The sequence below is a fragment of the Spermophilus citellus genome, assembly GCF_964194105.1.
Source record: "Spermophilus citellus genome assembly, chromosome: 3".
Taxonomy (NCBI): domain Eukaryota; kingdom Metazoa; phylum Chordata; class Mammalia; order Rodentia; family Sciuridae; genus Spermophilus; species Spermophilus citellus.
The window spans coordinates 109,755,184-109,767,938 of record NC_138184.1 but is presented as its reverse complement, the minus strand read 5'-3'; the positions used below and the strand labels follow the sequence as shown (position 1 = coordinate 109,767,938).

General features: G+C 38.6%; 1 protein-coding gene across 7 annotated transcripts in view; it reads right to left on the bottom strand.

Annotated features, from left to right (window-relative positions):
• PRR14L (proline rich 14 like) overlaps positions 1–12,755 on the bottom strand; it is a 67,398-nt gene that overhangs the window by 18,266 nt on the left and 36,377 nt on the right. For all 7 annotated transcript variants that reach the window (XM_081283061.1, XM_081283062.1, XM_081283063.1 and 4 more), the window contains 3 exons: positions 4,351–9,586; positions 1,132–1,203; positions 328–499 (listed from right to left, as the gene is read on the bottom strand). In XM_081283061.1, the coding sequence (XP_081139187.1) occupies positions 328–499; positions 1,132–1,203; positions 4,351–9,586 (5,480 nt within the window). The remainder of the gene's footprint in view (positions 1–327; positions 500–1,131; positions 1,204–4,350; positions 9,587–12,755) is intronic.

Below are 12,755 nucleotides of genomic sequence, written 5' to 3'. Positions count from 1 at the left end.
CAAGATGAGCTTGGTGGTGCTTTCATGTAGTCTCAGCTACCTGAAAGGCTCAGCCAATAGGCTCATTTGTGCTCAGGAATTGAGGCCATCCTAGGCAACACATTGAAATCTGTCTCTAAAAGTAAACTAAGATGAATAAATAATTTAAAAAAATCCATTCTTTACTGGCCAAGCAGAAAAACTCATATTCTCTGACACTTTGCTGAAACTAAAGGTGGCTCAGTCTAGACTCACAGGGGTCTCAGTCTGTACCTAACATAAGATGTGAGTCAATAATGGTGACCCCAATGTCATCACTGCCTTACTCCACTGGCACTTCACATTCACCTCTTTCTGTTCCGGAGGGCTGCTCTGTGGTTGGGGGCAGGCTGCTGTCACACCATCCAGTTCATCAAACCCAGGAACTTGGAACTCAGAGCCTGAAAGCAGGAGTTTGCTGACAGCTGGTTCTGTTACCAAGCAAGACTTTGGTACCAAGGCAGTGAGTGCAGGCTCTAGCCTAGCATCAGAGAAAGATAGAGAGATATAGATAGAGAGAGAGAGAGAGAGAGAGAGAGAGAGAGAGAGAGAAAGAAAAGAACCACATGAGATGGGTTCACTTTCTACTTCCAGCACATTCACTTTCTTAACATTCAAACTAGAATTGAAGACTTCCCTACTATGCAGGAACGACATCGCCATTCAGACTATTTTTTTATCACTTTGGGATATAGCCTAAGTCTACATATGTGAAATACAAGAATGTGATCAATCTATTTCATTGTTCTGTAGCATTTTTAAGAAAAAAATGTAAAAAGGAATGGACTTTTGGAGGAAGAAAACATTTAGTGGTCTGAACAAATAAACAGTGCTAAGATCAATCTCATTCAGGGAATAAAGTTGGCTAAGTGATAAGTCCTGAATTGAGAGGGGACTTCTGACATGATAAACTGGTTAATAATTTTTACTTTTATAAAAACTAAAAAGTATTGATTATACATCCCTAGTTGCTACTTAAAATATAGCACATTTGAATCTCAGAGACAGCTATAAGAGGTAGATTGGATTTATGGAGACAAGAATCTCTCTTTCTACACACACACACACACACACACACCCCTACAACTGAAGTTTTGTGTGCCAGAGGCTTACCTCATCTGACTGCTGCTGGTGTTATATGTAACTTCCATGCCTGGAAGAGGCACATATGGTAACATGGTGTGGCTGAAGTGAATCATAAATAGAAAAGCAGCAGGTTAGAGGAGTGAGACAACAGGAAAGGTTTCTGAGTATCATGGGTATTAGCACATTATGTAAAGTCCTAAGAAAGATGAAAACCTCCTAATTCATGAGAAATAAACTTATGTGCCCATCACTGAAACAGATGCAGGTTGACAGAAGATTATTTTCTCACTTAAATGGAAAGAAGGTAGAGAAACAGAGGGAAGTAAAAGAAAGGAGGGGAACAAGACTGAATTTGGGCCTATACCTTTTCATCAAGTTGTTGAGTATGTATATTAAAGATTAAAGATAGCTGGGCTCGTGGCTCATGCCTATAATCCCAGTGACTTGGAAAGCTGAGACAGGAGGATTTCAAATTCAAGGCCAGCCTCAGCAATTTAGCAAGACCCTTAGCAACTTAGCAAACCCTGTTTCAAACTAAAAAACAAATAAAATAAAAAGGACTGGGGGTACAGCTTAGTGGTAAAGTGCTTCTGGTTCAGTCCTTAGTACAAAAATAAAATAAAAGTTAAAAATATCTTCTACTACTTAGCTCAGTATTGTTAAAATTCACCATTTTGTATAATCTTACAAAATAGTAAGGAAAAACATTTTCTTTAAAGCCAAGTGGCACATAAAACATGGCTATGTAGAAGAAAATTGCTAAGTTGATTCCTTTATAATTATAATTTATGTATTTAAAGATAAAACAACAACAACAGCATTAATCACTTACAGAAGCATTCATAGGCTGGGTGCGGTAGTGCATGCCTGTAATCCCAGCAACTCAGGAAGTTGAGGCAGAAGGATCCCAAGTTCGAGACCAGTCTCAGCAACTTACTGAGACCCTGTCTCAAAATAAAATAAAAAGGGCTGGGAATGTAGCTTGGTGATAAAGCACCCCTGGATTCAATCCCTAGCACAATCAATCAATACAAACTTGGTACATGCTTTATTAACAAGGTATTTGTATGATGACCATACAACCCATTTCCCTTTACAAACAGGAAGAATGAAGCTAGGCATGGTGGCACACACCTGTAATCCTAGCTACTTGGGAAGCTGAGGCAGGAAGATTGCAAGATTGAGGACAGCCTGGGCAACTTAGAGAAACCCTGTCTCAAAATTAAAGGGCTGGGGACACAGCTCAGTGGTAGTTTGGTCTAGTATGCATGAGGCCCTGGGTTCAATCCCCAGCACCTAGAAAAAAAATAAAATAAAAAGGGCTGGGGGTATAGCTCAGTGGTAGAGCACTTGTCTAACATGGGTAAGACCTTGGGTTCAATCTCCAGTGCCACAAAAGAAAAGAAAAAAATTAAAAAAAAGAAAGAAAGAAGAGGAATGTGCCTAGTAGCTAGGAAAAATAGATAATTCGTTTTTTTGTTTGTTTGTTTTTTTCAAGGAATACTGACAAATAGGAAAGAAAGGCAGAGTGAAATATAGGAAAAAGACCTGACCAATCAGGAATCAGCAGATCTTGATCCTAGTTCTAGTTCAGTGAAAAACCTAATCAACTCAGGGATTGAGCTTAGAAAGAAACCTTCATGTGCCTAAGTCTCGACATTTATAATAAAGGCAAAAAAAGCTGGGCATGGTGGAGCATTCCTGTAATCCCAGCAATTTGGGAGACGGAAGCAGAAGGATTTTAAATTTAAAGCCAGCCTCAGGAATTTAGCAAAGCCCTGAAAACTTAGTGAGACTCTTGTCTCAAAATTAAAAAATAAAAGTAAGGGCTGGGGATGTAGTTCAGTGATAAAGCACTTCTGGGTTCAATCCCCAGTTTTAAAAAAAAAAAAGTGGTGGGTGTGTAGAGATGCTTGATGCTTGTTCAACCTGTACTACAGAGTGAAGAGTGCTGGAAAATAAGGTTCAAAGGAAAATGTCCTATGAAAACATAATTTAATCTGTTAAATCTTGTTTTCTGAGGTTATACATTTTACATTGCTGGAAAACACTTCTAATTGTCTTTAGAAAAACAGCGAACTTCTATCTGAGACACATAATGTCAAAGCACTTTTAGAGGCAATGAGTAGGAAAAGTCCCTATCAGTACCTCCTCTCCACCTTCTTCTTGAATTTAAATTAAATTAAAAGCTAGATATAAGAAGTAAGGCCAGGTGTGATGGCACACACTTGTAATCCCAGTGGCTCAGAAGGCTGAGGCAGAAGGATTGCAAGTTTGAAGTCAGCCTCAGCAACTTAGTGAGGCCCTAAACACTTAATGAGACCCTGTCTCAAAATAAAAATAAAAATAAGGGTTGGGGATATGGCTTAGTGGTTATGCACTGATGGGTTCAATCCCTAGTAACTCTTGCCCCCCAAAAGTGAATATTCTTTTACCTACAGGACAAATGCTCATAATTCATAATTAATCTTTTGATTTCAGTACGCAATGTTAGGGTTCTGTAGCATTTTTCCAAAACCCCTTTATTTATTTACCTCTCTGCTAAAATGTATAAAGAAATGCAAAGGTTCGAAAACTGGATATGCTGATATTTACATAATTTATTTCTTTACTAAAACAGTATTTATTCTGGCTGGGCAAGGTGGCGCATGCCTGTAATCCCAGCGGCTCGGGAGGCTAAGACAGGAGGACCACGAGTTCAAAGACAGCCTCAGCAATTTAGCGAGGCACTAAGCAACTCAGTGAGACCCTGTCTCTAATTAAAATACAAAATAGGGCTGGGGATGTGGCTCTGTGGTTGAGTGCCCTTGAGTTCAATTCCCAATACCAAGGGGAAAAAAAAAGAAGTACTTATTCTGTATTCTTACATGCCTAAAACTGAGTTAGATGCTGCTATATACATGCTTTGTGACAAAGATACAGTTACAAGCCATTGTGACTATTTACAATCTTTCACTTGTAAACTGGGGGAATGATGATAAAAGAAGAGATTCAAAAGACTGATGGTTTGAAGAAAATGAACAGAAAAAAGAATGACCAGAATACAGGTACAGATTCTATATGACAATTAGGGGTATCCACACCTAAGAAGTACTGTTGGACTTTTCTCATCAGAGATCTGCCAAAATAAACCTCCAGTGCAGATACAGAGACGACTGAAAATGGCCTTGCCAAAAGTTCTTTTTCTCTCCCCAGTCGGAGGAAGCAAAGACGGGACATTTTTAAAGAACAAGGCACAGATATTACCTGCTTGTGGTGCCCAGACTTGGTGGTCGCTTGGAATGGAGAGCAGAGATTTCGAAGGAGCAGGAGGAAGGCCCGTGCTGGCTCCAAATGGATAATACCCTACCCACAGAGTAGGGCAGAGAACAGAAGACCTTGTCTGCTATGGAGGCTGAAGACTTTAACCCTTTCAAGCCCTGTGTAAACTGGGTCATGAAGAGCCTCTGCATGGTAGGCATGTGACTAGAAAAGCTCCGTTTTTTTGTCCAGATTCGGTAACATCCCGGGGAACAAAGTGCAAGAAGTGTGTGAAGGCCAAGGACAGAGCAGTCTGCTCTGCTCTGGACTATGGAAGAGCCTCCATAGTCTTGGAGAGGAGCTAGAGTCTGTTGAGAAGCCTGAGTGTGTGCCTGACTATGGAGGCCAGTATCTTCCCTGAATGTGGCCATCCCAGGGCAACTGTGGGACAAGAAAAAAGAAAAGGTCCACTTGGGAGGTTGAGATGGGCACTGGGGGGCCTCTCCTAAGGCAAGCCTTGCTGGAGCACAGTGCTCAGGAAAAGTCTGTGAGGATTCAGTCATGTAATCTGGGGCTAGTTTCACATGAAAAGAAACTGGGAGGATTTCAGAACCAAACAGCAATGATGGCATCTTGTTGCTCAAATCTATGAAGCTCCTTTTGATGGCTTCGAGAGAATGAAGTTCCAAGGGCTTACTGTCGGGTCTCTTGTTCCATCCACTAGCTGCCAAATGTGGATTCAGCTGCATTGCATTATATGAAAATCCATCTAGAAGCCTTTTGTATCTGAGGCGTTTGTAGCTTTTAGCCACTGGAAGAAGTGCAGAGGAACATCGCCGATATCTGAGTTTCTGGGTTTTTATGGCTGGGGCTAGTTTGGAGGCAAGGATGGACAGCTTGTTTAGTAAGGCTAATTCTTTGGTAGGCTTTCTATAATTCAGGCTCTTCAAGGGATGGAATGGAACAGTCCTCTGCTTTGGTATGTGGCTAAGCAAGCTCTTGGTAGGTAGTGTTTTGGATTCCAATCGTGCAGAAGCAGATGCAGCATATGAGCTGAGAAGTCTGTGTGCTTTTGTGGGGATGGGATCAGAGGAACTCTTTCCGAAGGCTGAACTTCTGATTTTACTTATTTTCCTCTTCATGCTGACTGGCTCCTGACAGGCAACTCTCTTACATGTTCTATGGGGCTGCTTCTTTAAGGGAAGCATTTCTTTCTGACAGGAAATGTTCACAAAGGCACCATGTATTTGATCATACCCAGCAGACCTGGGGTCTTGTGCTTTCTGAGGGGCATCAGGTAGGCATGGACCTGTGCACAACTCAATGTCCTTCTTTAATGGATGACATAAGCTTTCAGGGTCTTCCAACCTCTGAAACTGTCTGGCAATGTTGCCCATGGTTGGCTTTGATAGGGTGATTTCTTTAATCATGGTGGACTCATTTTTGTTAGCCTTAGGTTGGTTCTTATTTTTCACCACATCAGCCAACATATTAGATGATGCGCGTTGTTCCAAAACCATATGTGTTCCTTTTTGATGTACTTGTTTCTCTTCCTTTGGCAACATATAGTCCAAGACCCACTGGCTTTGTTGTTTCTCAGCATCAGCATGCATGCCCTGGCATTTCAAGTGGGTCTTGCTCAAATTAGCACTATTACCACCTTTTACGGTAATCATCTCTTTAGATTCCTCCCCGACAGGTAAGTGACCCAATGTATCTCTCAAAGGATCTTCAGTTTCCTCTCTATTCACTTTAGTTGCTTTTTCTGCTGTCAAAGGTGAATGTCCATCAGTAGAATTCTCCTGAGAGTGATAATCTTTGCAAATATTATTTTTCACACTGATCTGCATACTGTCTCTTTCACTAGGATTACTCATATCCCTCAGAGCTCCCTCCTTCATCTCAAGCAGGACTGTGCAGTCTTCCATAGTTTCACACAGCATTTCACCCTCATTTGGTGTGAAGAGATTTTTCAGGTCAGTTTTTTTAACCCTAGTATCAGTTTCTGAATTTTCTCGAGCAGACAGACATAAAGACATTATCTCAATTGATTTCATGCTCCCTGGGGATACATAGGTCTCATCTTGGCATCTAGAAAACATCAAATCTTTTGAGGAAATTTCAAAGGGTATTTTCTTGCATGATACAGAATTTAATTCTAGTCCTGATCCTTCGGTTATTCCTTGTGTTTCTTTCAGAGATGTTCCTTTACCTTGGTGTTCATGACAAATATAATTTAAAGACATGTTTATTCTACCCAGTATTTTTATATCTGGTTCATGATCTGCAACTGACTCCATATCCTGAGCACAAGAATCTGAATACTCTTCCATTTCACAGTCTTTTAAAGATCTGCATACTTTCTTCTCACATGATTTTTTCATTTCAAGGGATTCCACTGGAGAAGCAGCAGCATTTGGAAGATATGAGTCCTGTTTCATTGTTCCTATAAATGTGGCATTCAGTTCTCCTCTCTGAGAGGAGGTACTCCTTGAGGTTTTATGGGATGCCAGTGTATCTTGCCTTACACCACCACTAAGTGTACTGAACGCTTTCATGTCCACCATGCCTTCCATAGGCTTTTTATTATAGTCAGCATTGACCAAGTCTATGATATCATCTGTGAACTCTGCAGAGCCAGAAATATTTTCAAAGACTCCTTTTGAATCACCTTCTTTTGGACTATCATAAGACAGTGAGTTATTACTGCTTGAACTGGCTATCAGGTCTTTTTTGTTGTGATTTTCCTCTCTGTTAGAATCTATGTTGGTCTCTCTGTGGTTACTATCTCGTGCCTCCTCAGCTGATTTATTTTCATCTCTGTACTCATTTGGACTGTTTTGGTTACTGTGGCAGTCAAGGACTTCACTTATCTTCTGATCAAGAGTTTCAATTGTTTGGTTCATAGTCTTAAAACTGGAGAACATAATAGTAGAAGCCTTGTCCAACAATGTTTCAGGACTTGGAATGTTTGCAGATTGATTTAGTTCTCGTGTAGCACAATCAGAGATGTTATATTTATAAAACACCGTCTCTTTGGGTATATCTGTTTCTTTTCCATCTAGTCCTTCCTCATTGGGTTTGATGTGACTGATGGTGTGAATGGTTATGTTTGAAGCTCCACTATCTGACACTCCTTCTGTCACTTTATTTCTGATCTTAATTCCCAGAAGTCTACCTTTAATTTCTCTCCTATCAAGTTCACTCTCTTCTGATGTACAACTCAATTTACGGGTGCTATTTTCCATGGAGTCTTCTATTCCTTGGGAGTGGTGATCATTATGCAGAAACCCATCTTCACATTTTGTAACAGAAGAGTTCAGGATGATTTTGTTGGGTTCAAAAGAAGCACAAGCAAAACACATGTTATCTTCTGATGCATTGCTTCTTATACAATGACAGCTGAGGATATCCTGAGATTGAACATTTTGACATTCTGTGACAGAAACATCTTGAGGAAAGCCAGATTCTTCTTTTGTACTTGGGAGGAACCTAGGATGTAGATCTTCTGTTCCTGAGTCAGTTATTTCTTTTCTTCTTTCTAGGTTTCGTGGGTTGACATTTAAGGTAGGATTGTTTGAAGAGGCACCACATGTTTTTCCAACTAATGGAGAGATGTCTTTCATTTTTGTTGTAATGGGAATGATTTGAGCATCAGCAATAACAGATCTTCCATTCTCTAATGGAGGATGTTGGCTCTGTTGGGCATCTTTGCTTGTGGCTAAAGGCATCTCTCTGTTTATATTTAGTAGGGAGTTGGTTGGCAACTTCACATGGTCTTGAGAATTAAGGGACACTTGATTTAAAACACATTCATTTTCTACTTTGTTTACAACCAATTTGTTGGTATCAGAAGATTCACTCATCTCATGGGCAATACTCTGTTCATCTAAATGTGAACTATTGTTATGTGAGGTCTGTATAGTTTTTTCTGTCTCAGATCTATAATCCAATTCTAGAGATGGTGGTAACTGAACAATATCTTTCTTGGGTTTTGATACTTCATTAAATACAGAACTTATCTCATCTTTTGGCATTAAAGTCATACGACATTTTCTTTTGGACAGAAAATCAGTACATGATGCTTCATTTAACTGGGTGTCACCTTCCAGATTTCTCTGGATGCTGACTAAGGAGTCAGAGTCTTTACTATAAACCTTTTCACTTAACAAACTGGATTCTTTAGTGGTTGTCTGTTCTGGCTCTTCATTCTGCACCAAGGAAGAAAAACTGCTTTCTTCAGAGTGTCCACCTGGATGCTTCATATTACTAACAGTTTCTCTATGGTCCTCAGAGTTTGTAAAGCTACCCTGAATATCTGAAGTGATTTTCAAATCATTTTTTTTAAACATTATTTCTGTGGTTTCAGTAAAAGCCTTGGGCATTAAAGAACTAGAGCTGTCTGTATGGGTTCTACCTTGAATGCAACAGTTACTGTGGATATTTTCTTTTGGGGAATTAACAGTCTCTTTTTCACCAGAACAATAATTACTGGCATCCTTTTCTGGTTGCCTGGATTTAATAAGAAAGAGTTCATCTCTTTCACTCCTGGGATTTAAAAGTTGTTCTTCACTTTCTTCTCTAGAAGCCAAGTTCTTGCTTTGATCATCCTTATAAAAATAGGAACTGTCTGTCTTTTCAGCAAATCTCTTCAACAAACCATAGCTTTCAAAACCACATTTTTCTGAGGATGTTGTTCTGGATTCTGGATCAGACAAACTTGGTGTGAAATGTGAAATTTCATAATTTTCTTCCAAGGGTTTTACAGCATCTACATTTCCCATAGCTGTGGAACTATCATACGTAGAACAGCAGTTTTCATTATGGTGGCCCAGACTCTGTTGGTGATTGTCATCTGCTTCACAGACAAGGCTTAATTTACACAATTCTTCTTTCCCACTGTCCACTTTGGAAATAGCACTGTTCCCTGGTAATAATGACAACCAAGATGGACAAGTTTTTAATTCTCCACATTCTTTTTCTTTAGGAGTTGCTTCTGTTAATCCAGGGTCCACAAAGGTTAAAGGCTCTAAGGAAACTAATGTTCTGGTTTCTGAAACCTCACCACTGGTCATGATTTTGTCTACTTCTGGGTATTCGCTGCACCCAGCTGAGAGACCTTTACTCACATGGCCATTCTTGTGTCCTTCATTATTATCCGTCTTAGTCCTATTGACCTTCATACCTTGTACATCTTTAATAGATTTCAGTGGAGTTTCAGTTGTAATCCATACTTTTCCTTCTGCACAAGAGAAATAAATTAAAAACAGTATGCAATCATAAAAAAAATTGCTTTACCTTAATGAATCATGCAACCAATGGCAACAATACCCAATTCAAAAAAAGAGAGTCACAAATTAGTGTGCCATACCATCAAAATGACTTTCTCTAAATGTTACTTAGCATTCAGCAATTAATGCTGGACAATTAAATACAACATAAAGACACATGCCTAATTCAGAATCTTAAGAAGTTTCCATTTTAAAACATTAATAGAACAGATTCACAATATAATAGCTTATATCATTAGATGACTATCTTCTTACTTGGACTTAGATGCATTACAGATAAAATTACTCTTTAAAAAAAAAGTTATGCATAAAACAACATATATTAGAGTGTGATGGTGCACACCTCTAATCAAGCTACAGGCCAGTTTGAGACAGGAGAATCACAAGTTTGAGGCTAGCTTTCGCATCTTAGTGAGACCCTGTTTCAAAATAAAAAATAAAAAGGGCTGCAGATTTAGCTAAGTGTTAGGGCATCCCTGGGTTCAACCCCTAGTATCACAAAAACAAAACAAAAACTATATTAAAAAGATTGATGTATAAATTGAATAATTTTGAACCTAATTACCTACAATAACTGTCTCTGTATATAATAGAGATGATAATTATTGAAACTGAGTGACAGGCACATGGAGACTTAGTATATGCTTTCTATTTATGAATAAGTTTGAAAATTTCTATTATGAAACATTTAAAAGAGAAAAATATTTCTTAGCAGAATGTCAGTACAATTCATAAAGAAGTATCAATATATAGACTTTTTCTGAAATCCTAGGTATAGGGTGCAGTACAATGTAGTTCCTCAAATTTATTATTAATCTACACACAATATATATACATTTTCATCTTTCTTCCCCTTTTAGAAAACAAATCCAAAGCTACACACACACACACACACACACACACACAGATGTGTGTACATGCATCAGATATGCACACAACATACCTATACTAAACCGATAAAGCAAAAAAAAAAAAAAAAATCAATTTAAAGATCGAATTCCCACTAAAATAAAAACTCTAGGGCTGGGGATATAGCTCAGTTGGTAGACTGCTAGACTCACATGCACAAGGCTTTGGGTTCAATTCCCAGCACCACCAAAAAAAAAAAAAAAAAAAAAAAAAAAAACCCAACTGTATTAGGATAAAGATTATGTTGGGTTTGTTCTCTCCTCTTCCTTGTTGGCCAGCATAATGCCTGATATATAACAACACTCAATGAATATTTGTAGAATTAATGAATGTACAGAGTTAGGTCATATCAACAAATGTTATTAACAGTGAGTTCCTAGGCTTCCCTATTCATTTCTCAATAAGTACCAAGAATAGCAATTACTAAGAAAGGGCTATGGATGTCTTTGAAGCCCCTTGACTCTATGATAACTTACCTCTCTGGGTCTCAAGTTTCCTCTTTTGTAAAAAGCATTGGTAGTACACTTACCTCATTGCTATATGCAGGACTGAAGTAAATAATACATGTAAAACACCACCTGGTACAGTGCTTGCCATATAAAGAAAAGATGGCTTTTCTTTTTGATTCCTTATTTTACTGCACCTAAGAGTAGTCAATTGATAATAACTAGGCTTGGAACAGTACTTATATATTTGGAGTCTGGGCTAGGGATGTAACTCAGTGGTAGAGGATATGTTAAACATATGAGAACTTCTGGCACCACTTAAAAAAAGTTTTTGCAGTGGGCTGGGGATGTGGCTCAAGCGGTAGCGCGCTCGTCTGGCATACGTGCGGCCCAGGTTCGATCCTCAGCACCACATACAAACAAAGATGTTGTGTCCGCCAAATACTAAAAAATAAATATTAAAAATTCTCTCTCTTTCTCCCTCTCTCTCACTGTCTCTCACTCTCTCTTAAAAAAAAAAAAAAAAGTTTTTGCAGTGCTGGGGACCAAATCGAGGACTTTGAGCATGTTAGGCAAGCACTGTACCCATTCAACTACATCTCTAGTCTCCCAAAATATTTGGAGTAAGCAAATACTAGATGGATAAATATATACTAAATTCCATAAGCTTGCACAGATACCAGTAATCAACAAAAGGCAGACTTGAAATCCTAATTTCCCACACAATATTTATTACCGTGAAACTAGTCTATTTTATCACAGCAGAAAATGCTACTCTACTCATGAATTTCTTAACATGAATACTCCAAATGGTTTTATTTTATCCTTCTACTGTATGCTATACCATTCATTAAACCATTTGTTCCACACCATCCTAGCTGTACCTCTCACTATATCTGCTCAAGAACATTGTAAAACTCTTTATCCATCCCCAAACTGTTTACAGTTGATTTACTTTGTGCAAGGCACTTCAGGTGAGACTCTCCCTCAGAGCCACTACCCTCAGAAGAATACTCATTCTTAACTTAAGTGAAGAGTTTTAGGGAGGAGGCAGAGGACCACCACTTCCCAGGCGATGTAGCTGAAGGCTAGGTGGGAAAGAAGGGTTGTATAAAGCTGCAAAGCAAAATTACACTAATCCCATTCTTTTGACTTATTTTTAATCATGTATTTTGAAATTTCAGAGAACTTTAAAGGAGAGTTTGAGGTAATTTATTTTTATTACAAAGTTTTCAAAAGTCTAGGGAACACTGACCTGGTCTCTGTAATACATGGATAAAGACTCACATACTGTATAGAATTATTATGAAGATTACAAGAATTAATATATGTACTCTCAAAAGTGTCAGAGAGGACATGTTCAGTTAATGCTAGCCATTTTTATTATTCCTTGGAACTCCTACTCCCTTACATACAAGCTCTGTCAAGACCTCTGTATGGGCTGGGGTTATAGCTCAGTGGTATAGCACTTGCCTACCATGTGTGAGTCACTGGGTTTAATTCTCAGCACAGCATATAAAGGTCCAACAACAACTAAAAAACAAAAACAAAAACAAAAAAAAACTTTCTGAATTAAAAAAAATCTCAGTAATACTATTTCTCAATTATTTATTTTTAATTTTTCTTTTTAAAAATATTTATCTTTTTAGTTATAGTTGGACACAATATGTTTATTTTATTTATTTATATGTGGTGCTGAGGATCGAACCCAGGGCCTCACATGCGCTCAGCGAGTGCTCTACCGCTCAGCCACAACCCCAGCCCT